Raw genomic sequence first — 24,680 nt, 5'->3', positions numbered from 1 at the left:
AAGGACACAGGGTGTTGAGGAGTAGGTTATTTCTAGGTCTTATCTGAGTTTAGAGCATTTCTAGGCTTGCACCCCAGCCAGGACTTCCAAAGATTTCCCTTAAAATATTCAGAACCAAGACTCCAGCTTTGGCACCTCCAAATTCAGACCACAGGAGGTCCACGTCATCCTGGCTCTGCCCCACCGCGCCCCCCGGCCAAATTAAAGCTGATTGGACTTCAACATGGGCAGTCAAGCTCTAGTCCGACCAGGTAGACAGCCTAAAATGAAAAGGCTCAGCCTGACAGGAATGTGAGTTTTGGGGAGTTTGAATTTTAGACAGACGTGGAGATAGGGGTAAAGATAGAGATGATGGAGAGAGATAGCAATTGAGAGTTCCTGAGAGGTTCACGAGTTGGGAAGATGAATGGACTCCAAGGAGACAGAATGGAATGTGAGTGAACCAAAATTGTGGGTTAGCTGAAAGTCAACCAACTTGGTAGAGAAGAGTCACAGGAGGAGGCATGGAAGAGAGGAGACAGGTTATCAGTCACCTGGGAGCAGGGATAGATGCCTGCCTGCTCAGAGGGGACAATGATACAGCCTGCAGCCTGTGGGCTCACTGGCTGGACTCTGCTGGACTCTCTAATCCCCAAACCTGTCCCAGGCTCCCTGAGGCTGGGCTGCAGGGCTGGTGAGATTTCTAACTCCTCACTCCCGTCTGTTTCCTTACAAGAAGACACTATAATTGATGAGACAGCAGTGCATCCCTCTCTCTCTCTCTCTCTCTCTCTCTCTCTCTCTCTCTCTCTCTCTCTCTCTCTCTCTCTCTCTCAATGATCTGACGAAAATGGGAAAACAATCCCCAGGCTGTGCAGACAGGTTTCCTGCAGGGCTATGTGGTCTCTTTTTCAGGATGCAAAGTTTTTCCTGGATAAAATCTCAGAACAAGGGCTTCCCTGTGTTTTAATTATGCAAGGGAATACCTCTTGGTGTTGGAGATATACTTCTCCTGACAGAAGCGGACACGTTCTCAAGTAAGTTATTCCTTTTGGTCATTATCATCATTTAGAGGCCTGGGGTGGTGAGGGAGATCAGGAGAATTAGTGACGGTGCTTATCACGGTCACATGGCTCCTGGTGACCCTAAGATGCTGGGAGTCTGGAGGACGCTGCTGGAGATAGTGGGGGAGCGCCAAATGAATTTTGAAAAAGCTCCTTGGAGCAGGCTTTCTGAAACGTGAGTGTGCATAGGAGCCCCCTTTTAAGAACGCAGATTCTGTTCAGGGTGTCTGGGATGGAGCCTTGATAAGATGCTGATGCCGCTGGTCTGGGGACCATGCACAGAGAAGGAGACTGAGATGGGACCCCCGCTGCCTGAGCAGAGAGGAGCTGCTCTCGTGTAACGTGTCATTAGTGCTCATTAAAATACATGCAGGGATCACGGCCTCCAAGGCTCTGAGAGCTATTCCATGTCACTTGATACGGAACATAAATGAACCGGCTCTCAAGCCCTTTAGTAAAGAGGAAGATACTTGAAAATTTATTCCTGGGATTCCAAGCCATTAAGAAACTGATGTCATTTTTTGTTGTTGTTCTTAGCAAAATTGTGGCTTTTGAGCTAGAAGAATGCCTAGGCTGAAGGACTGGACAGGAAAGTTGGGGAATAATCAAAGACAATTCCAGTTGGCAGACTTATTTCGTGAATAAAATCTTAATGCTTCACAATGAGGAAAAGGGGAACCATCCAGAACTAAGTGCCTCCTATGGAAACAGGTCCTACTTCAGAAGTGTTGAACATTCAGTCCCTCCCCCTCACACTGACCAATCAAATCTGTCTTGTAAAATCTCGCGAGAAGGTGGGCTAGCTATTATATAGGTGGGCAGACTTACTGGTTGTTTTAAAAGATTCTTAAAAGCCTTGGACCGAGGTTCCATTTTCATTGTCTAGAAGCAGGCCATGGGGAGGGGGCAGAGCATTCTACCCTGCCGGTTGTATAAATTTGTGTAAGGACTCCTTCTCAGGTATTATAACCCATTTACAGGAACACCACCCTTGAAAAAGGATGAGACTCAAGGACTTCTAGGACTGGCTCAGTCTCAAAGTCAATCAGGACCCCTGCAGATGACTTTCTGGCCACCGCCATCGCCCACCATCCTGAGTCCCACTACCTTCCATGACATAACCTGGGGAGCTACACAAGCTGTAGACATGGCCAAGGGGATTGTTAAGGGCCACAGTAGGTTTCTGAAAGGCGGTGAGATCATCCTTGGGTTGTCTGCTGGCCAACAAGATGATGGATCAGCATTGTCCTTCAGGTGGCAGACACTGATCTTGGACACCTTGCAGAGATGAGACGTTTCGCTGATTCCCATCCTTATTGCCCTTGGAATTTTTGCAGGATGACCATCTCTTTCTGGTTTGTCTGGGACTTTGCTGGTTTCAATGGTGAAAGTTACAGGCCCCAGGAAAACCCCCAGTCCCTGGCAAACCAGGATGGCTGGTCTCTTTTCAGACTAAGGAGGTCTGGGTGGTGAAGAACTTATGTGGGAAGATATGAAAGGAACAAAAAGCTGAAGGAAACTGGAAGGGAGAAATTTCCTGGACCGTAACAGTAACTTAGGAGTTGGGATTCATTCATAAGGATATCAAAGAAAAAAGGTGTTTGGAGGAAGAGCTTGAGGGTTAAGAATAACTAGGAAGCTTTTCCTATAACTGGCTGACTTGCAGCTGGGAGGTGTTTTCATAATGACCTCCTGACTTGCCTCTAGCATCACTGAAATTTCAAAGATGGAGACAAAGGGAGAGATAGCCCCTTGTGCTTGTGTAGTAGACAAGAGCTTGACCATCAATTCCAATGCTCTTCTGAAGATGAGGCCAATAGGGAAATTGTGTGAGAAGCACCAGGGGATTAAAAAGAGCTAGTACTCTTACTGAAACTACTTACTCAGGATACCAATATTAGGATTCATTTTCTGAAACCAAAGGTGCCAAAAAGAACCAAATTCCAAACTGTAAACTAATATTAAATTTGATATTTTTTTAAAAAAGAGAGAAAATTTTGATGGAAGTCCACATTGGACCAGTCACTCATGTTGAACCCTTAAAAATAATCAGGTACTAAAATCCTAAGAACACCAAACGTTAATAAAGAGATAACAAGCCTGGATTTTTGGACTCTGTCTTTGGCATCCACTTTAACCAAGCAGGATTAATTCATAACCTAGGAGCTCTGTGAGCTCATGTTTATTTATAACATTCAATATTCCCATAAGGGCAAATGTTCCAAATGGAAGCCTGCATTTTGATAATGCCCGTTTCTTCATTAAGATTTCATCATCCACCTACATTAAAAAGCCTCTCCCTACACTTTGTTGCTTTTGCTTTCACCTTGTTTATTCCTGCGTTATTTGCTTAATCTTGAGATCCTGGCTTCCCAGGCACTCTCAGATTTGAAACTAGCAAAGTTTGTGCATTAGCGTGTCCCAGACATGCATGATTTATGAATGGCAGGTTTCTTGGCACAACTTAATGGTATAAGAGAGACTTTGTTTTAAACATTAAAGTGAAAGTCAAGAAGTGGCAACAATGGGTGGGATATTAAAACATAGGGCGTCTAAAGAAGTTTGGGTCAAGAGTTAACCAGGTCTTACTTGGTCTATTCCTTAATCTATGGACTGACACTCTGACCATTTTAATAGGTTATAAGGACCCCTGACTTATGACCAACTAAAAAAGTACTTTAAATTGTTATTATGAAAACTTGCCCAACCAAACTCTCACTCTGTAAAAAAAAAAAAAAAAAAAATTAATTGCTAACATTTATATCAGTGGAGAAAACAACCTCTTTGACCAGTCCAAAATAAATCTGTCTTCCCTTTTTTTAGGCACCCTCATCATATTCAAGCTCTTTCTCCATCATAATAGTTCTTCCTCTGACAGTCTTTTGTAAATCAGTCTATCAGTCAGTGTTACCAAATCTTTTAAAGAAAAGTTAAAACCTTCGTGATATCAAGAGAACTACTCTTCCTGATTAGAGTCCAACTCTTATTATATGCCCATGATTACATAAGATAAGAGCTCTATATATGTCTATTTTTCTCATTACAAAATATGACCTCAAATAACATAACTTTTGTTTAATAATTATAACTAAAATATACTTAGTAAGAAAAATAATAAGTTAATTATTCCAAATGATACCTTGTATTTGAAATGTTCCAAACACTTCACACACAAACAAGCAATGTCTAACCTTTCTTTGCAGATGGCTAAAGTGAAGAACTCATGAGATTATAATTCAGGTCCTCAAATAACATCACAATCACTTTACACCTAAGTTTTTGATGTGTCATGCAATGATTGCTCATAAATGCTTCCAGAAGACCTGAAAGGTTTCAAGTCAATATTAAGACATGAGGACTGATAAAGCCCATGGCTTGAGCAAACTCAGGATTCACAGACACCTTGAAAACTTTGCTTCCTACATAAGCCCTTCATAGCCTTTATGGTGGAAGCAGCTCTGAACTACATTCAACATTCAGGGCACTTGTCCACTTCAGAGAGCACAGGCCAGTGGATGGAGCCCTACATGACACAGAGACACAGTGGGTTACCTTGTAGAGTTTGCAGTGGCAGAGTCATAATGCCTCCGGCTGCAGCTGCTGCTACCAGCCCTTGGATGTTGGTGAGGTTCGCAGTGGGCAGTGTGAGGACCAGCCCTTGCTGCCCTCCTAGCTGTCCGGCCATGCTGAAGGGGATGAGGACAGGCTGGCTGAGAGCCGGCGTGCCTCCCGGCCTCACACCGGTGACAGCAGAGGCTAACTGCTGGGCTGTCAGAAGTGGCTGCAAGGAAACACAAAATCCCAGCTCACTTTCCAGTGGAACCAAGACATGGGTTGTTAGAGCATTCTTCTTCTACTTAAGCTGGGTCAGAAAGTTCCTGAACAAGTAGCAAAGAGACATGTTCTATTCCAGAAAAAAAAGCTTGACTTCTAGGAAAAAACTTGAAATTGTATTTCGTTAATCTTTTTGGAAAATTTCATTTGGTTTGGAAAGCTCAAATACCTTTCAAAGTAATACCCTACACATATATTATTCTTCCATGGATTTTCACTTGATCCTATTCTTATATATTTGAAACTCTCTGCTAATTTATTCTGTTTTTCCAAAAAGAACTCATTGGAATCAGTGGAACTTATTGGTTCAAACAAGCAATGAAATACTATTTTCATCTATTAAATTAGCAAAAATAATGCAAAAGACTTATGCAACGCTGGTAAGTCTGTAGTGACACCATTATATGGATTTAGGACAGGCGGACTGGCATAAACCTTTTGGAAAGCAGAGTCCGTATCAAGGGCTACAGAAATATTCATCCCCTTTTGACTTAGAATATACTCCTGGGGTATGCTTCTGAAGACACAATTTTAAAAAAATATATAAATGAATGAAAATATGCATTACATTTTAAAATACATAAATGTTGAAAAAGTTTGTTATATTAATAGTACTAAACTTGGTAAGATATTATGTAGTCTTTAAAATGGATCATTCTGACACCTCTAGAAAAATAGAAAATGTTTATGAGAATATATAAAATTAACTGGATAATAATTAAGCAAGTGATGATGATCAAATCATTATTAAATGGTAAAATTATATATGTATAATGACAAGATCTAAAAAGGAATATAAAAAAACAGAAATATTTGATGTGGATAAATTTGAAAAGCTTTAAACAATGTCTTTTGTTATTACACTAACAATCTTTGCCCTGTTAAAATGACATTAAAAACACATGTTTACATCCACTATCCAGTAGCCATTGTTTGATATGGAAAGGCAGCCACATAGGTGTGCACTTCTGGGCACTAGATGTATCTGAGCTCAGATGTGAGCTCAGGTGGGGGTCTTCAGGATGATGTAGGAAGGATTCCTTGTCCAACCAGGCCAGATGACTGAAAGGGTCACTGATCTTAGCATCCTTCATCCGGGACTTTCACTGCACCCCTGCAGGAGCTGTTTAAGATCTAATTCCATGCCCATTTTTCTTCTAGAGGAGCTGATAAAAAACTCATTGGGGAGTTTCAACTTTTTTGTTTTTAACGCAGAATGATTCTATAAAGTAAAAGGTAACTCAGTGTAGGTATAGTACAAAGCCCAATATTTAATAGCCAGGCACTATTTTAATGTGTATGAACTCCAATGTCCTATCAATGACATACTGAGTTAGTTACTTGTCCAAAGTCACACATCCAGAGGGGTGGGAGGATTCCGATCCAGCCAGGCTGCTCCAGAGCCCATGTTTCACTCCCTCTCAATACACGGAACAGATTTGGAGAAGGGGGGTGGCTTTATTTGAAGAATGGGGGATGGCTGAGTCATAAGCTTCAGATTGCTGGCATCATATCACGGCCAGTAGTGATACCATGATGAAAAGGAAGGCAAATGGGCAGTCTTCAGACTGTATGCAGGCCACAGATGTGGATGGTGGGGCCTGCAGCATTTTTTTAATTGAATTCATGGGCTTACAGCAGGGCATCCACTGTCCACTTTGTCCCAGTGTCCCCTGCTTCTCACTGTCTGGGTCTGTTGTGCTATGTTTCTAACCTGGAGGCATTGGAGTTTGTCACCCCTCGTATGTTCTCACACACACACACACACACACACACACACACACACACACACAATGTCACGAGCATGAAATTAGAAAGGGCATGGCCTTCAGAAGCTGGTTTCTGAGATGCCCAGTCAAACTCCCTCTAAGGCTCCATAAGAGATCAGGCATCAACCCAAGCTTTCTGTCTGGAGCACAGAGGCATTCGTGCTCTGAGATGGACTTTGGAATCTGAGGCCACAGGGAGACTTGGCGGGGGCTGGAACAACAAAGTCAAGACCAACTCAAGCTCTAAACTTGGGTTTTCAAGCCTGCAACTGATGGGCCCTGAAGTGCTGAAAGTGATTAATTTCCTGGAATCACAATGACAACCAAAGAGAGAGAAAGGCTCAAGGATCAGCTTCTTTTTCTATAAAAGTGGGTGAACTCTGAGAACTTCACACTAAATGACAGAGGTTTAAAAAAAATAAAAATAAAAGGCCCAGCCTTTTACAATTGTGTTGTACATCTCCATATAACCACACCAGGCTGCAAAAAACAAATATTGGACTTTAAAAAATAATGAATGTATTTCTTTATTAATGCAGGAGCTATATATGATGTACAGTATTGTCAAACCCAATAAGCTGAACTTGCATTAAAATTGCATTAACTTTTTTGTATTAAATCACATCTTGTATTTCAAAAACGGCTATAGTAAGGTTGAAATAACTTAAATTTTCTTCACACTCCAGTCATTAAAGTTTTACTTTCCAGAAAACTGCATGATAACCAAAAGCACAATTATAGTGGGTTTTAAGAAGAAAAAATGTTTCCAAATTATTAAAATCAACATTCCCTTTAAAAAGAGAGAAGAGGGGGCTTCCCTGGTGGCGCAGTGGTTGAGAGTCCACCTGCCGATGCGGGGGACACGGGTTCGTGCCCCGGTCCGGGAAGATCCCACATGTCGCGGAGCGGCTGGGCCCGTGAGCCATGGCTGCTGAGCCTGCGCGTCCGGAGCCTGTGCTCCGCAACGGGAGAGGCCACAGCAATGAGAGGCCCGTGTACCGCAAAAAATAAATAAATAAATAAAAAGAGAGAAGAGTTCTGCTAACATTTTTTTTCTTGATGGTATTTAATAAATAATGTAGCCATATAGCTTCCCATACAAAAATTTATCACCGTCTTTGCTCTGTTGGAGTTAATTGGTTTTAACTCATTATTATTTATTTGGTTATTTATATGGTTAAACCATCCTACATGCAGCAGTTGAGAGATACTGACCTGTGGCCCAACCGGGAACGGGAGGTGGGTCTGACTGGCCTGCTGTTGTTCAGGGGTGCCTGGGTCTGACAGCGCCGGGTTTCCTCTGGCCCCTGGAATTCAGAAGAGAAATGCACCCTTAACATAAGATCCAGAACGGGAACTGCCCATGACCCCATTTTCCTGTGATGTCACATAGCATTAAGGCACAGATGATATGCCAGAGTGCTTTACCAATAGCCCCAGTGCTCAAATCACTTGTCAACTGCATACATTATGCTAACGGACGTTCGGGAGGGACCACGTCATTCTAGGAGGGAGAAGGCTGTGACAGCAGAAAAAGTGACACCATCATCAGTCGCACTAATAGGCTTGCATTATACATCAGTTTGCAGGGGGTGTGCCAACATGGCCCCGGTGTGGGAAAATGCATCCTTTATGCATAGGCGGGCAACAGCTAACCTAATTTCCCAAAGCCAGAGAGAGCGTGATCTCAGACACGACCAAGCACATCTATATTATCCCTTAATATGGCTTCGTACCCTTAAGCCCTTTTTCCATACACACTTCAGGTACTGAATCTTATGGATGAGTTTTCCTAAAAACAAAGCCTTTTTCTTTTCTTTTTTTTTTAAATTGAAGTATAGCTGATTTACATTGTCATGTTAGTTTCAGGTGTACAGCACAATGATTCTGTTATACATACATATATATATATATATATACACACACATTCTTTTTCAGATTTTTTTTCCTTATAGGTTATTACAAAATACTGAGTAGAGTTCCCTGTGCTCTATGGTAGGTCCTTGTTGGTGGCTCCTTATGTCCTAAAAAACACATGCATCTCCCTAAGCAAATTTCCTGGGTGCTAACTTACCCCCACACTACCCCCAGGGATCCCCCCTGTGGTGAGCATAGACAATAATGTACTTCCTTTGCTAGAATCCTGTTGGATGCGAAAGCATGAAAAATGAAATTCCACCAAAACAGCAGACCTTTCAAACTTTCTTAAACATTATTGTTTCTCTGTGTGTGCTCATGTGCTTTGTTTCAGGACAAACCATAGAAGGTGATACAGTGGCAGTAATAATAAATATATAAATAAATAAGAAGCAAACAAAGCTAGCAGCCATCTTTGAGGGGTCTTAGTTGGTAGCTTTTGTTTTCTTGGTGATTGAAATCCAATTCCAAGCCATCCTTAACAAGATCCTCTTTCCTGATGTTTGTCCTATGAATAGCAAGTGGAAGACAATTCAAACCTTGTCTACTGGCGTGCCATGGATGACCAAGAAAAAAAAGATATGATTCTGTCACACTTATAAATTCTAAAGAAGGTATTATTAGCTCATTTAAAACAAATTATTCTATATATTCTCCAAAGGGACAGACTTGTAAATAATGGAAATGTGGAGAAAAATAGTTCAGCACATTAAGCTACAAATAAAATTGACTGCTACATATTATTCAATTGACTTCTATCTCCACAGCCGCGTGTCAATCATAACAGCATTTTATAATAGGATTAAGCAATAAATGTGCAAAGCCATTATGCAGAAATCTGAAAATCTGATTAATTTGTAATATTTTTTTGTGCCGAAAGTCAAGAATGGACATTGCTTGGGGAATACTTACAAGCATTCTATTGAAATTTCTAAATTGATTTGGAACAAACTAATAAAAACACAGACTTGCTGACATTTTATAAAGTGAATTCTGTCAAAATACGTTTGGCATTTTAATGATCGCTGTCATTTAATAACAAGGGTAAGATGGGCCATCATAAGATGCCCACAATTTCCCCTTAACGTGCAGGAGACCTTTCTTCTAAATTTTTTATATTTGACTTATTTATCATGCTTGAGTAGCAGGGCATTTTAAACTGGGAGGTGCATTATGCAGTGTAAATCTCACAACTTCAGTTCTTACAGACCCAAGTCCTATGTTGCCTTAGAATTCTCAGAAGAGTTTTACTTTTATAGAGCTAACCAGGTCCCAAAGTGATCTTTTGGTCAATTAACGTAAATTCTCAAATGGTTAAAAATCTGCTTTGGTGTAGTTTATGAAAATGTTTTTTTAAAAATTGGTTTGTTCTTTATGCTTGCCAGACATGGATTTTTATGTCTGACTGTGAAAAACTCTGACAATGCACAGAGAAAGAAAAATCTTTTTACACAATTAAAAAACACATATCTTAATCAAAAATTTTTCTCTACTATGCCAGGCCCTTCTGTCCCATACTGCTTTCATGCATACTAGGCTCACTTTTTGATTCTGTTCCTAATGACACATCATGGTAATGTTTGGGATCTGTCCCATCCAGGCACTGTGTCAACAAGATTGCGTCTTTGTTACCTGTAACTTGACACAGATTACATTTGCTTACATTTTATTCTCTGTTGCTGGAGGCTCTCACCAGTGCACAGCAGCTTGTTTTGAGGCTGGTTATTCTCAAAAATCATGTTCAGTGCAGTCCAGGGCAATTCCACACAATTTCATGTGTAAAATGAAGTCTTTCACAGGCTCTAGAGGAGATTATGTATGCTCTCCTGCCTGGATCAAAAAGTAATGTTTCTTCTTAATGCACATCTCCATTTTCCCCAAACACATGTATCACACTTAACCTTGTAAGACCATAAACTAATCTGTCTGGGTCATAAGGCGGCTCCCAAATCAGGGGCCTTCTCAGAGCCAGAAGGGGGATCCAGTAATCAGAATGAATAAATGACGTTGGCTAAGAGTTTCAGAGAACTCTGAAGCAGCGCTCAGCCGTAAGTTAGCAGAGAATTTGAGGTTAGGTACAGGCACAGATACGAAAATGTGAACTTAAGTGGGTTGGGCAGGTTCCTCCTGATCAGGGTCCTAGGAAATATGCTAGGAGATCAATGAGATCAAGGAAGCCCAGAAAGCTCTCTGTGGCCTGTTCTGAATTTAAGAGTCTAGGCTTTTCAGGCAGCAACTGTGAGCTCCTGTGTTCACTGGTTTACTGCTTTATGCCCAGCTCTTAATGTAGGCATCATTCACATTGATTGAATATTCACTCAATGGAAATAGAGGTTGGGCTTTTAATTGAGGGCTGGTATAATTCCTTTAAAATAGGTATGGGCATCCACTTCACTAGTTACTCTTATTTAGCATAAACTTTGGAAATTATCTCTAAATTATTAGCTTCTTAGCAAATTCGACTGTAATTCTGATTTTTTGTTTTGTTTTTTAAATTTTTATTGGAGTATAGTTGATTTACTCCAATGTTGTGTTAGTTTCAGGTGTACAGCAAAGTGAATCAGTTATACATATATCCACTCTTTTTTAGATTCTTTTCCCATATAAGTCATTACAGAGTACCGAGTTCCCTGTGCTATATACTAGGTCCTTATTAGTTATCTATTCCAATTTAGATATTAAAAGCAGTTTGGTGTACAGGTTAAAAGCAGGCACTCTTAAATTTGAAACTTTCCTTGCATTGAGATTTAGCCCTGCCCCTTAACTAGTTGGGTGAACTTGGGCTGGTTTTCCAGTTTACTTATATATACACTAGCTTCCTCTTGTAAAAACCCGGGAAAATAACTGTATGTCATTCATAGGGTTGCTATGGTGAGGATTAAATGAGCACATATATTTGTAAATGTCTTGGAACAGTGCATGCTTGTCACAAAAGTGCTCTTTCTCTTGACTATCATTAGTTAAAAAGATTTAATTTATATTTAATACAATATTTAGCATTATTTAATTTGCCCATCATATTTACCTGCCCCAAGTAACTCAACACAAACGCCCATGCCTATGTGTGTTGTCCGTGTTTCCTCACACACCACTCTGTGTGCTCTGTACCATTTAATAAATGTTTGGATCTGAACTAAATGGTCAGGTCTTTAAAGAGCCTATGAAGTGAGATGTGCACGGATAATCCTTCCTTTAGTCCCTGGTAGCATGACCAGGTAATATGGCACAAAGATACTGGCAATTTGCTCCCAAATTCTCACCCAGACCATAGCTTAGACCAGCAGCTCTTACCCAGGCCTATGAATCAGAATGGTCTGTGGAGCTTCCTGAACACACAGAGGTTCACATCCCTCATGAGGCTACTTTCAGAGCATCCAGAGGGTGGCTCATGTGTACGTTTTATAAAACTCCACTGGTGATAGAAGACCATGGGGAGAAAACAGTGGCTTACATGCTGCTCAGGCAAGTATGAATCTCCTCCGCACTGAGGATGCCATGTACAATTAGTTTTACGACAGCAGATGGGTCATCAGCCAGCATTACTCCCTTGGCCCTCCAAGCTCCTCTACCTGGAGCATTCTTCCATCGTAATCCTGGTGGCCTTCTAGTTTAGCAATCTATGTCAGATGCATCTATTTTGTAATGTTCACAGGTACTTCAAGGAGTAAAAACTGATTTTAAAAGGGATCGTAAGGACTTCCCTGGCGGCCCAGTGGTTAAGACTCTGAGCTTCCACTGCAGGGGGCTCATGTTCAATCCCTTGTCGGGGAAGTTCCAAATGCTGCTTGATGCAGCCAAAAATAAATAAATAAAAGGGATCATTTAAAAATTTAAAATAGCTACATTATATTTATTTCTTTTCTCGCTTTATCAGTAGCAATTAATGAATGTTGTTGGCTGAAAAGCAAATGTATTAATCTTCTATAACGTTTAGTTTTGGATCTTCATTCAGTTTTTTTCCATTATCAAAATGTATTAATGGGTTTTAATTTTTTTAAATAAATTTATTTATTTGTTTATTTATTTTTGGCTGTGTTGGGTCTTCATTGCTGCGTGTGGGCTTTCTCTAGCTGTGGCGAGCAGGGGCTACTCTTCGTTGCGGTGCGTGGGCTTCAGGAGTTGTGGCACGTGGGCTCAGTAGTTGTGGCTCGCGGGCTCTAGAGTGCAGGCTCAGTAGTTGTGGTGCATGGGCTTAGTTGCTCCACAGCATGTGGGATCCTCCCGGACCAGGGCTCGAACCCGTGTCCCCTGCATTGGCAGGTGGATTCTTAACCACTGCGCCACCAGGGAAGCCCTGGGCTTTAATTTTTGAGTGCTTAATTTAAAAGTAAATAATAAGGTGACCAAGAAATTAAAATAAATAAAATAAAGTAGTTATATAATAGAAGTCACTTCTGTAAACACAGGGACCCCTGATAGAAGTCTGCTAAGGAAAGGATAAGTCATAAATGTTGGAGACACTGAAAGACTGATTAGGAGTTCGGGTGGTACACTGCAATGAAACGTAATTTTAATTGTTAAAATGCCTGCTTGTCAGAGCATTGGTTCATTCGACACCATCTTTCCAGTGTTGATTTTGTATGCAAAATCTGCAAATCTGCTGGCAGCTCTCTCTGCTCTGGAGAGCCTGAACTATCTAGGTAGCCGGCGTGGGGGCAGTGATACCCTAGGCCCCTGCTCCTCTCTTTAGTAACTTCCTGACTGGGAGAGCCTCTGAAGTTTCACCCTGCCCCCCACCAAGTCAAGGTCAGAGTTCCTGAATGACCATCACTGCATTCCTCATAGTAAGTTAGTTTTCTTTTGCAAATTAAAACAATTTTCTTTTTGTATAAGAGTTTTGGATTAACTGAGGCAAACAAGACTCAGTACCTCTTAGCAACTCTAAGAGTGAAACAGATGTGCACTCCAGGATATAGTTTTAAATGTGACCCCCTCCACCATTACCCCTTGCCCACACCTGTCTTTTTGGAGTTGACTCTTCCAAATAAGTCATTTTAAGAAACAAATAGAACATTTTTAATCCTGAGAGGGCATACTCCTTTCTGGATCCTTACCCCATTGCCTTTGCAAAGAGGATATAAGGGCTGGGGCAGATTGAGGAGAAAGCAGACTTGCACATATGAATGGCTCATCGGAATACACCAATTCCACTTTCAGTTGGCCATCCTCCAATATTCAGTGCACGAGATTCCTTCATTAACGACCAATGCATTTTTAACAAATCGATTCTTCAGAGGGAGAGTTTGGGTTTCTGTCCACTATGCATTAGCACAAACGATCACAAGAAGGTCACAGGGATCCCTCAGCTTTTTCTGGTCTTTCCTACCCACTGTTTGCTGTTTTCACTGGGGAGGGAGGTGAGGCAGAGGTTGCTTATTATAAGATGGACAGTTGAATGCATTATTATTTCATGTTGGGCATGTGAACCCAGCTAAGTGGGGCAGAAGACCCCTCTAAATTAAACTTCCCTTTCTTTCAATTTCTTCAAGATTACTAAATGCCAAGGAGGGAGTGGAGGTGTCCATAAAAATCTTTTCAAAGTCATTGCCACTGTCTGCCATTTTTTATTGCCCGTTGAGATTTTTTATGATACTGGCCACACATGTATTTATGTCCAGAACACTATACAGACCCCTGGTGGAACTGGAGACTCTAAAGAGATAAGCCACACTTGAAAATTAAACATTCATTAATTAACTTAGGGTTTGTGCATTTTTGCAAGTTCTGTTGTCAAGTACTTGTAACCTCACCCGTTGAGGCCTATAGAACAGTAAATGTCTGATGACATTAATGGGAAGAATGGATTCCTTTATTCTTCTAGCAGGTGACTTATCTGGCCTTTGATGGAGGGAAATCCAGTTATCTTTGAGTGAGGGGTCTAGGTCCTCAGTGGTTTTATTTTATTTTTTCTTCGGTGGTTTTAAATGCTGATCTTTATTTAAAGGCTGTACATAAGCATTAAAAGTCAAAGGGAGATTCGAGATATCTAGATAAAGCAGAACAAGAAACCCCCAAAATCCCTTATTTGGACTTGATTATCTGAAGGTGTTTTTGTAATAGCTACCAAAATTATTCAGTATTTGCTTCAGTCCTCTATGTAGACTTAGTCTATGTGTGCTCTGGAAACCTTTAAAGACTTTTTTTCTCTCAAAATTTCCTATATCTCCCTTCAGTCTTCCTCCAACAAGTTTTTATCATTTGTTTTCACATCCATCTCATAAAAGCAGAGCTGAACTCCTGAGATATCCAGGCCAATAAAGTTCTCAATTTCTGTAAATGCTTCCTCTCAGAAAAGAGATGAAAAAAGAGACAGTCATCAAATATACTTAAGCAAAATTCCACGACACACTGTTGGCATGTGGAGAGCTTTGGGGTACAGATCAATGCTTGAGCACTGATGTGTCTACAAGAGTATAAATTCTTTCAGGGCAAAGATTCTTTCTCACTCACCTTTGTATCTCCTGCAGGTCAGCTCTGGGCCTTGGCATGTGTGTATGTATGCATATGTGTGTGTACGTATATATTATGTATGTACGCTGTTGTTTAGGTAAGTTGTTCTTAAAATGTTGGAGATGTGTATCAGAGTGTGCTGAAACAATTTAGAAACAGATTTTAAACCACCTGAAAATGATCTGTCTCATTTTTAAAATGCCCTTCTTGATCTAAGAAGCTTTGCTAATTTCAATACACTTCTCCCAGGAAATGGACACTTCCTCTGACAAGGTCATTGCTAGGGGCCACATTCAACACTGCACTGCATCCAGGGATGAAGTCCTTGCTGTCAACCTACTGATAGGACCCTGCTACGGGCCCCCTGGACACAAAGGTCGTGTAGACCCTGTGTTTTTATGCCCATGCAGGGAGCTTGATTCTACGCTTCATCTATGCTCAAATTTACATGAGGGCTGGCTACATAATTTATGGGGCTCAGTGCCAAATGCAAGTCCAAGTCCCTAACCTGGGGCTGGGAAGTCAATATCCCCCTTCCCCAGGGCTGCTGCCTTAATCCACGGCAGATGGGTGGACTCAAGGGATTGCAGCCTCCTTGCTGGGCTGGGCTGGACACCTGGTTGGGATGAGTTGCATGCTGATCCTATGACTCTCTCTGCACCTGAGTCTAGAACAGAGAAGGGCAGAAGGGAGAAGGTGACAGCTACACTCCAGCTTCTGGGGGTTCTGGGGCACCCAGGGCAGAGAGCAGGTGGCTGAGAATTGCCCTGTCCTGAGAGGTAGGGAGGTAGTGGCTGGACCGCCAGAGGCTCCAAGCCTCCCTGCCTCTGACCCCACGCTCTTGTCGTCCCATTGGACTTGACCCACAAAACACAATTTCAAAGATAAATTATTAAGAATCTCAAGATGGTGACCTCAGAGCCTTAAACTCCAAACGTGGGACCCTGCTGGGTGGCGAGCCCTGTGTGCCTGCAGTGGTTGATGGCCCATGAAGCAGGCCCTGCCCAAGGGACCTTCTCATCAAGGGTCCTCAAGTTTTAAAAATTGCACGTAAACCTACAACTCTTTGAGAGCCATCTTCCAAATCAGTGTAAATTCTCATAAGAGTGTTTACGTCTACAGACGAATTTAGACATGGCTTGTTTTCCCCAACAAGAAACTAAACTTACAAATCATCATGTTATTATCAGTGACCACATTTGCTGGAAAAGTAAGATAAAATTTTGTTTTGTTTTCTATCCATTCTCAGTTACCTGTCCCTAAAATGGGGAGACAAGGCATGAATTCCTTAAAAGAAAAATCATAGAAAAGATGTCTTTTCTTTCAGTTTTAAACCTATTTTACTAACAATGTTACACTTTCACTAACAATAAACACAGATTTTTTTTCCCTCCTGACCAGCTGCCAAGTTTGACGACAAGGGGATGAGATCAAGACACTCTCAGGTGGAATAACTGGCCTAGTTTTAAGGTCCTCTCAATTTACCTACCCATGGTAAAACATGCAAGAATTCCTGAGAACTGACTTTAAATATGCTTGAAAAATGGTCAAAGCTGATAACTAATCTGCTTTAAAATTGTGTGTGTGTGTGTGTGTGTGTGTGTGTGTTGGGGTAGGAGGATGAGGCGGAAGGGAAGGGAACTAGTCCATTTTTTCTTACCTTCGTTATAGTAACAGGGGTGACAAGCTGTAGGGTAGAGGTCACTGTGATTCTTTTTGCAATAGCCCAGCCTCCAGCCTCTTATAGCAACACTTGAGTTTGTATCTAATATCTGCAAGGCTCCCTTTGAGGCCCCCCAGACCTACAGAGCTGTACCATCAAAAGTCTCATTATGAGTTTTTAAACTGTTTTCAGTTTATTGAGGTTCTTAGCTGAGCAGCCCCCAATGCAGGCAGACCCCAGAGACTCTGTGGGTCCAGTTCCAGACCACCACAACAAAGCAAATAAAGTGAGTCACAAAAATTTTTTGGTTTCCCAGTACTTATAAAAGTTATGTTTACACTATACTGTAGTCTATTAAGTGTGCAATAGCATTACGTCTAAAAAAGTGTACACACCGTAATTTAAAAATACTTCTAAGAAATGCTAACCATCATCTGATAACACAGGGTAGCCACAAACCTTCAATTGTAAAAGAAAAAAAAAATGCAGTAACTGTGAATCATGTTAAAATGAAGCACAATAAAGCAAGGTGAGCCTGCAGATATCTGGACCCCAAATCTGAGAAGGAGGTGAGGGTGAAATAGAGAGCGCTGCATCGTGGTTACATGGGCTCAAATTCCTGGCTTAGACTGAAGTCAGCTGGAAACCACAGTGATGTATGTTTCCCCACTTCTCCAAGACCTACATGCCTTCAAAAGGTCTGAACTCTGCACAACCTTTCAGCAGCAAGGAGGCTGCTGATCTGACGTTCAGAATATGATTTAACCATGAGCCACAACGGAAGAAATCATTATTTCAATTGGAAATGATGGCCTCTGGGTGCAGTCGCTTCTGATAACATACGCAGTACAAGATCTCGGAGACCCTCAATGCAGAAAGCGTGTGGCCCTCGATCCGCGGTGACTGTGAAGAGCAGGTGATTAGATCATCACAGACTGTTGACTTCCCCAGACTTTGAGACTTCACAGGGCAGTCCAGTTAAAGAAGACAGTTAATGATCATGCGAATAGAAAGATCTCGGCATTTCATTTTGCCAAGTAAAAACATTTTTTTAAACTGCCATGCTCTCTCACGATCCTACAACAAAGGTATTTTAAAGCCTTTCTCCCATACCAAAGAATGTGTTCTCTGTTTAAAGGAAAATCCTTTAAATTGAAGCAATTCAGACTAATGAAAAACTCATTGCATCAGACTTTTTTTTTCTCCTTCTCCCTTTGCCCAGTGTCTGCTTTTTTTTTCCTCCTTCTCCCTTTGCCCAGTGTCTGCAGAGGGACACTGGTCTGTCACAGAGCATTCAGGAGCTTCTGGTCAACCTGGTAGGATTTGAGGAATCACAGCAGCCCTCTCCTTCCACTCCTCCAGGCATAAGAAATATCTGACCAAACACTCCTAAAATGTTTCTTCTTTTGAATAAATAATTCCTCTTTTGCCTAACCTTTTGTAGAGTCATCAGTATAATTTTCTTTATATATAAAGTTTTACGTGCCAAGTAATACATTAATTACTTTGCATATATTATCAACCCTTACAATAACCCTGTAAGGTGTTTATGATTATTATGTCCATCTATACAGGATACTAAGCTTTATTACTCACATACCTAGTTAGTGACAGAGGTGACTATATCCCAGGCTATCCGATTGATGGAAGGCCCACATCTGCATCAGCTAGACTGCTCCACTGCTCAAATATTTTATAAGCATTCACCAAATGCTTACTATGGGCCAGACACTTTGCTTAGTATTTTGTCTACATTTTCTCCTTGTATTTGTCTCCTTAGTATTTTGTCTACATTTGGATAAATCTCCAAAGAAGCCCTGTGTTATCAGGATTATCATTCTCCTTTTACAGCTGTGGAAACTGATGTTTTAAACGGCTTAAACAACTCACCGACAGTCACACAGTTAATGAACAACAGCACTGGGATTTGAACCAAATTCCACCCAACTCCAACACTTGCACTACCCTAGGTATCAAATGAAATGTTCCAGGGAGACAGAACACAATAAATCCCACACCATGACAGAAATTGTATTTTGGGGATATTTTCTTCTGTACCCAGTGAACCCTGGCTCCGGAGACCTCTAGTATTCAGGTCTGGGAGGTGGGTGATGGAAAAAGGAAAATGGAACATGATGGGAGGAGACAGGCTTCTCCTGGGCCCCACTTTTTCCCCAGCCATATCCTGACCAGTTCCTAAGAAGTAAGCACTCCAGTCTCCTTTAAAATAATGTTCGTAATGAGCAGGATGACAGCCGTATTTCGTTTAGGGTCTCCATGTGATCTCTGGACCAGCAGCATGAGCGCCGTTTGGGACCCTGCTAGGAAGGCAGACCTGCGGGTCTCAGCCCACCTGGGTCTCAGACCCACGGAATCAAAATCTGCATTGAAAGAAAACCCCCAGGTGATCCATACTCACAGTAAAGTGTGAAAAGCACTGGTTTTGAGTTTACAACTCTTTTCCTCCCTCCCTCCCTCCCTCCGTTCCTTCCTTCCTTTCCTCCCTTGGGTGGCATTTAAAGTGTACATGCACCTAAAACGCCCAACTTTTAGCAGACATTGGCAGTGGACTGTTACATCCTTTCCCACAAAAGTCAGGCGGGGGCAGGTGAGAATGTAGGAAAAGCAAACGTTCAAGAGGCACACTCTCAATCACAGTAATAACCCTGGAGCATGTCTCACCCCGTTCAACCCGGTGGGAGGACTCCCAGGGAAGAGGTTCACAGTGGGAAGTGCTGTTCCTACATTCTTAAAGGGAAGCATATTTATCCTTTTTAAAACACAGCAAAACTGATGCCAAATGTAGCCCAATACCCTTGCTCTGTGATTTATGATGATTTTCCTGACACTTTCTCCTTCCATACCCATATCTCTGCTTTTCCATGGTGAGGGCCCATGAAGATAAGAGTCTGGCCTCTCTATTTCAGTTATTTACCCTGAGAGTGCCACATTCTTTGCAAAAGTAGCCGGAGTGCCACTTTAAAAAGGGGGAATAAAAATTTTAAACCCTTTAAAGTTGAAATAAAATTGCATTTCTACACAGATACTCTGAAAGGGTAGAATTTGCAATCACTCTTGCATGCAACTAAAGATTGGTGAAAGTGGGGTCACTTAGAACTCAGCAAAGGACAGGAAGGAAATACCCCCAGAGGAATTACATTGCGTGAAACTGTACCATCACACCTAGTGAGCAAGCCGTTACAGTAATGAAGCGTCTATGACAGCATGACAGCACAAGGTTGTGCAGGAAGAAAAGGATGCCACAAACTCACTGTGTACAAAATGCCAAGTGCTGCAAAACCTTTGGAGATGGGGTAATGAAATGCTGCATCTGTAATAAGACTAAGTAGATCTAGAATATAAAAACTCAAACTAATGACCCATCAGTAGATTGCTGGTTAGATTTCCGCACCCCCCACCCCCGCCAAGAATTGGTTATAAAAAACCAACCAGCCAAACTAGTCCAATTCATGTGTCTCTGACCATTTTTCTCTCACTTAGCCTATTTATTTCTTAGTATTACTGTAATTGAAAAAGTATCTATTGCTAAAAGATGCTATTAACTTGAGTGCATTCATAGAGTGTTCTATCACTAATAGACTTAGGTCATATTCTTTTATCCGTTTAGCAAAGCATTATTTTGTTGTCCTCTTGTTCAGAAGATTTTGTTCCACTTAAAGTCAAATAGAATGAAAGCTTCACAGAACTTGTTCAGATTGTTTTTTTATCATTATTTTAACTCCATTATATGATAGGATCAAATGCATAGCAATTTCCATTTGTTATATTAACTTACTTTTGGATCTGTGTCAGAGCTCATTATAAAAATTATGCCTACGAAACATGACTTGGACTCAGATTATAACGGTAAGGTTCTAAGTCCAAATACTTTAAAAATCTACTTCTTGAGTTTACATTTGGCTTTAGAACAGTAGTGTCCGCACTGAAGTAGAAAACAGAGCCAACCGCTAACTCAATAGTGAAAAGGTGACATAGTGGAAGTAGCACTGTCCAGTCATTTAAAAATATATGCCAAATCTAGGATGCTACAGATGTAAAATTCACGAATATTTTATGTTGCACTAAGAAAGAAAACAAGTTGCTAATTAAACCATGACATGACACTGATTATAAGACACATCCCAATTTTTATCCTAAAATTTTCCCTTTAAGATGTCACATTAAATTATGAGGAGGAAAGCTGTGTATCTCAGAATGAATAAAATACTTTAGTTCTCATTGGCCTTTATATATCTATAAATTATGGCACAGAGAACAAGCAATAGCATAAACTGGAAATTTTACGTTTAATCTCTAAATATCCTCAAGATTTGGTGGGTCAGACTTTTATGACTGGAATATGATAAAATGCCTTATTTAGAAGAAATAGATTCAATCAACAAGGGATTGGGGAATCCCTCCGCGGCATGTGGATCCCTTCTCCGCTCCACATGCCGCGGAGCGGCTGGGCCCGTGAGCCATGGCCGCTGAGCCTGCGCATCTGGAGCCTGTGCTCCGCAACGGGAGAGGCCACAACAGTGAGAGGCCCACGTACCGCAAAAAAAAAAAAAAAAAAGGGATCAGGGAAAGAAACTAACAGTTGTAGAGCATCAGTCTGGCAACAGACTAGAATATTCTACATATGTCACCTGATTTCATCTTCGTACCAGCCTCATGATATTAGAACTCAGGTCAGAAAATTTAAGTAACAGACATACATCCACAGCTGATTTTTTTTAAGGAGGAGGAGGAAGAGGAGCTGGGATTCAAACCCTCATGTGGTCAAGTTTTGGGGTCCAAGCTGCACTGTAAGCAAATCTGTGGACTGCCTGCAAATCTAAGAATGTGTAGAATGAGGAGTGTTTAGATATATCTACATGCTTCAGCCAAAGACCACCATGTAGTTGAACTTGACTTATAGACTCACTGACAGGAGGGAGAATGCACACCCTGGGGAACCATGGGGCATCACAGCAAGAAGAGATGACATAGATTTGGGCTTGTGTTGAGTGACTCTGAAGAGGGTTTGAAGTGGGGCTTTGCCCTGCATTGGACCCTATCTGGAAGTCAGAGCTATGTTATGATTGAATATTCTAATAGTTCTTGTGTGAGAAGATAGGAAAGAGAGAGTGGGGTTAAAGTCATAATTGGGAAAAGAGCAATATTCACTCATATTAGCCAGGATGGGTGAATAGTTGGTCATTTTGTGGTCTGGACAATGTTCTTGTTTTGTCTGTCTTCAGACAGGCTATGGGGTGATCTTGGTTTTGTCCTGATCCATCCTGGTCAGATTGGCCTTGTCTGATTTGTCTGTGAAACTGGGTTCAGGAAGATGACACCAAGGCCTCCGGTGTGTGCCAGGCTGTAATATTCCGACAATACAGCCTGGAGTCAGAATGACTTGCGTTTTCATCTTTGCTTCACCTGTGCTATCTGTGTGACTCTAGATAAGTTACTCAACCTCTCTGATCTCAAGTGTCCTCAGCTGTAAAATGGAGATAGTCATGGCACCTGTATTATACTTGTGATAGGGAAACAGATTACCAAATGAAAAGAGCCCAGCATTGTGCCCGGCACAAAATAAATGCTCAACAAAGTTGGTTGTCACTATGAGTTATTACTGCTGCATTATTACAAATGACATTGACGTATGATTATCCAATCACAAGTGATCTTGATAAAGAAGGAGAGAGGAAAGCATGTGACCACAGAGGATGCCCTTTAGAGGAACCTGTAAATTCCGACATGTGCACCAATATCCACGAATGAATTCAGGAAAAAAAAAATGCAGGAAGACTGGACAAGGAGAATGACGTCTGAATCAACATTGCCACATCTAAAAACTCTGAGTTCTTGCCCAGTGTTTCTAAACCGCACATTTCCCACAAGTCAAAAAAAAAACTCAGCATCTCCCCTCTCAAAAGCTCACGTTCCTCCTAACTTGCTCCAAAAGCAAATCTCTTTGCCTGGTCCCTCTGCTTCACCCCCAGGGACAGCCAGACACCATATCCCACATCTTGCACTCCAGCCTTGCTGACCACTTCCCCTTCTCTGCTTCAGCTGCCCTCATTGTCACTCAGACCGTGGACACAGTCGCCATACCACCGATCTGTCCTGTCTCTCATCCATCCTACACACTGATGGCAGTGAGACCTGTAAATACTGGAGACCCCCCCCATCTTTGGCTTCTACCTCTCTGACAGAAAGCTGGGTCTGCAGATGGGGGTGGTAAGGGCTTGGGGTGGAGTAGGTGGGCAAGGTGACACCTCCATCAGGAGACCTGTCAGTGGTAAAGGCTGGCCCCAGGGAGAGATGTAAGGGAGCTGCAGAGCCTTTTGGGGAGGGGCACAGACTCTGCAGCTGGATTGCCCGTTGTCTCCACCACACACCAGAGGTGGGACCTCAAGCAAGTGGCTTAATCTTTCTCTGCTCAGTTTCATCATCTGTAAAATTGAAATAAAAATGGTACTTCCCTCATAAAGCGAGGATTAAGTACATTAATACACATAAAGTTTCTGGCACATAGTAAACACTCTATGAAGGTGAGCTTTCTTTTTTTTATTTTTTAATTTTTTGCAGTACGCCGGCATCTCACCGTTGTGGTCTCTCCCGTTGCGGAGCACAGGCTCCAGACGCGGAGGCTCAGCGGCCATGGCTCACGGGCCCAGCTGCTCTGCGGCATGTGGGATCTCCCCGGACCGGGGCACGAACCCGTGTCCCCTGCATCGGCAGGCGGACTCTCAACCACTGAGCCACCAGGGAAGCCCGAGCTTTCTAATTACTATTATATTTCAAGGGAGACAGAGCCCTACGCTGGGGTCCGCACTGCTAAGTGTGTCGCCCAGTGGGGTTGTAGTCCACAGAGCGGGCAGTGCTCCAGGCAGCAGGCCTGGGAACAGTGGCCACAGCTGTTTGATCTGACAAAGATGCTGAACATTAGCCTCAAACATCGTCAGTGCCTCGAGGTCAGGGTAGAGCCCGCAGATGTGTCGGGAGAGGAACACAGAGACAGGATGGCACAGGACCCAACAGCAACCTCCCCTTGAGGTTGGCGAAGGCTCTGTGGGCAGGGGGATGACAGGCACTGCTCACAGCTCAGACCTAGGGGAGAGAGAGCTCAGGACGGAGCACATGCAGTCAAGTGTGAGCTAGGGTAGAGAAGAATGAAAGAAATTATACTTCCCAAGCGGAAGGTATGATTTTCAGGGCAATGTCTGGCAGTCATGGCTTTGGCCAAAATGGTGCAATTGATCCCTTAGAATCTATACATGGGCTGGGTCGCACCTGAATGTGAATCCAAAAAAGAACTTAGCTCCTAAGTGGATCCTAAGCACAGATGTATATATAGGTGGACTCTTAAAATAAGGACCAGATGGACAACAGCAAAAAAGGAGGTGGTGACAGCCCTTATGGGTGAGTGAACAGCAAACGATTGCTCAGAGCCCAGCCTGGATTCTGTTTGTATTTTCTATTTTATTTTATTTCATTTCATTATTTTATTTTACTATTTTATTGTTTTATTTCATTTTATTTTATATTATTTTACTTTATTGTGGTAAGAACACTTAACATGAGATCTACCCTCAACAAAATTTTAAGTACACAATAAGTTATTGTTGACTACAGGCACAAGGTAGTACCTATAGAACTTATTCATCTTGAATAACTGAAACGTTTTACCCACTGAGGAGAAAATCCCCTCCCCCATCCCCAACTCCTGGCAACCACCATCGACTCTGTTTCTATGAGTCTGACCATTTTAGATACTTTGTATAAGTGGAATCATGAAGTGTTTGCCCTTCTGTGTCTGGCTTATATCACTTAGCATAATGTCCTCCAGGTCCATCTATGTCACATATGGCAGGATTTCTTTCTTTTTGGATAGTATTCCATTGTATGTACACGCCATATCTTCTTTATGCATTCATCCCTGGATGGACATTTAGGTTGTTTCCATATCTTGGCTATTGTGGACAATGAGATATCATCTCACACCTGTTAGGA

At 41.9% G+C, this 24,680-nt stretch overlaps 1 protein-coding gene across 1 annotated transcript in view; it reads right to left on the bottom strand.

The window, feature by feature from the left end:
- POU6F2 (POU class 6 homeobox 2) overlaps positions 1-24,680 on the bottom strand; it is a 452,738-nt gene that overhangs the window by 241,838 nt on the left and 186,220 nt on the right. The window contains 2 exon segments of the mRNA XM_032643090.1: positions 4,596-4,824; positions 7,862-7,953. Coding sequence (XP_032498981.1) covers positions 4,596-4,824; positions 7,862-7,953 — 321 coding nt within the window.

The sequence above is a fragment of the Phocoena sinus genome, chromosome 9 (genome assembly GCF_008692025.1).
Source record: "Phocoena sinus isolate mPhoSin1 chromosome 9, mPhoSin1.pri, whole genome shotgun sequence".
In the NCBI taxonomy this organism is placed as follows: Eukaryota; Metazoa; Chordata; class Mammalia; order Artiodactyla; family Phocoenidae; genus Phocoena; species Phocoena sinus.
The sequence above is the reverse complement of the archived record's forward strand: the minus strand, read 5'-3'. Positions and strand labels throughout refer to the sequence as shown.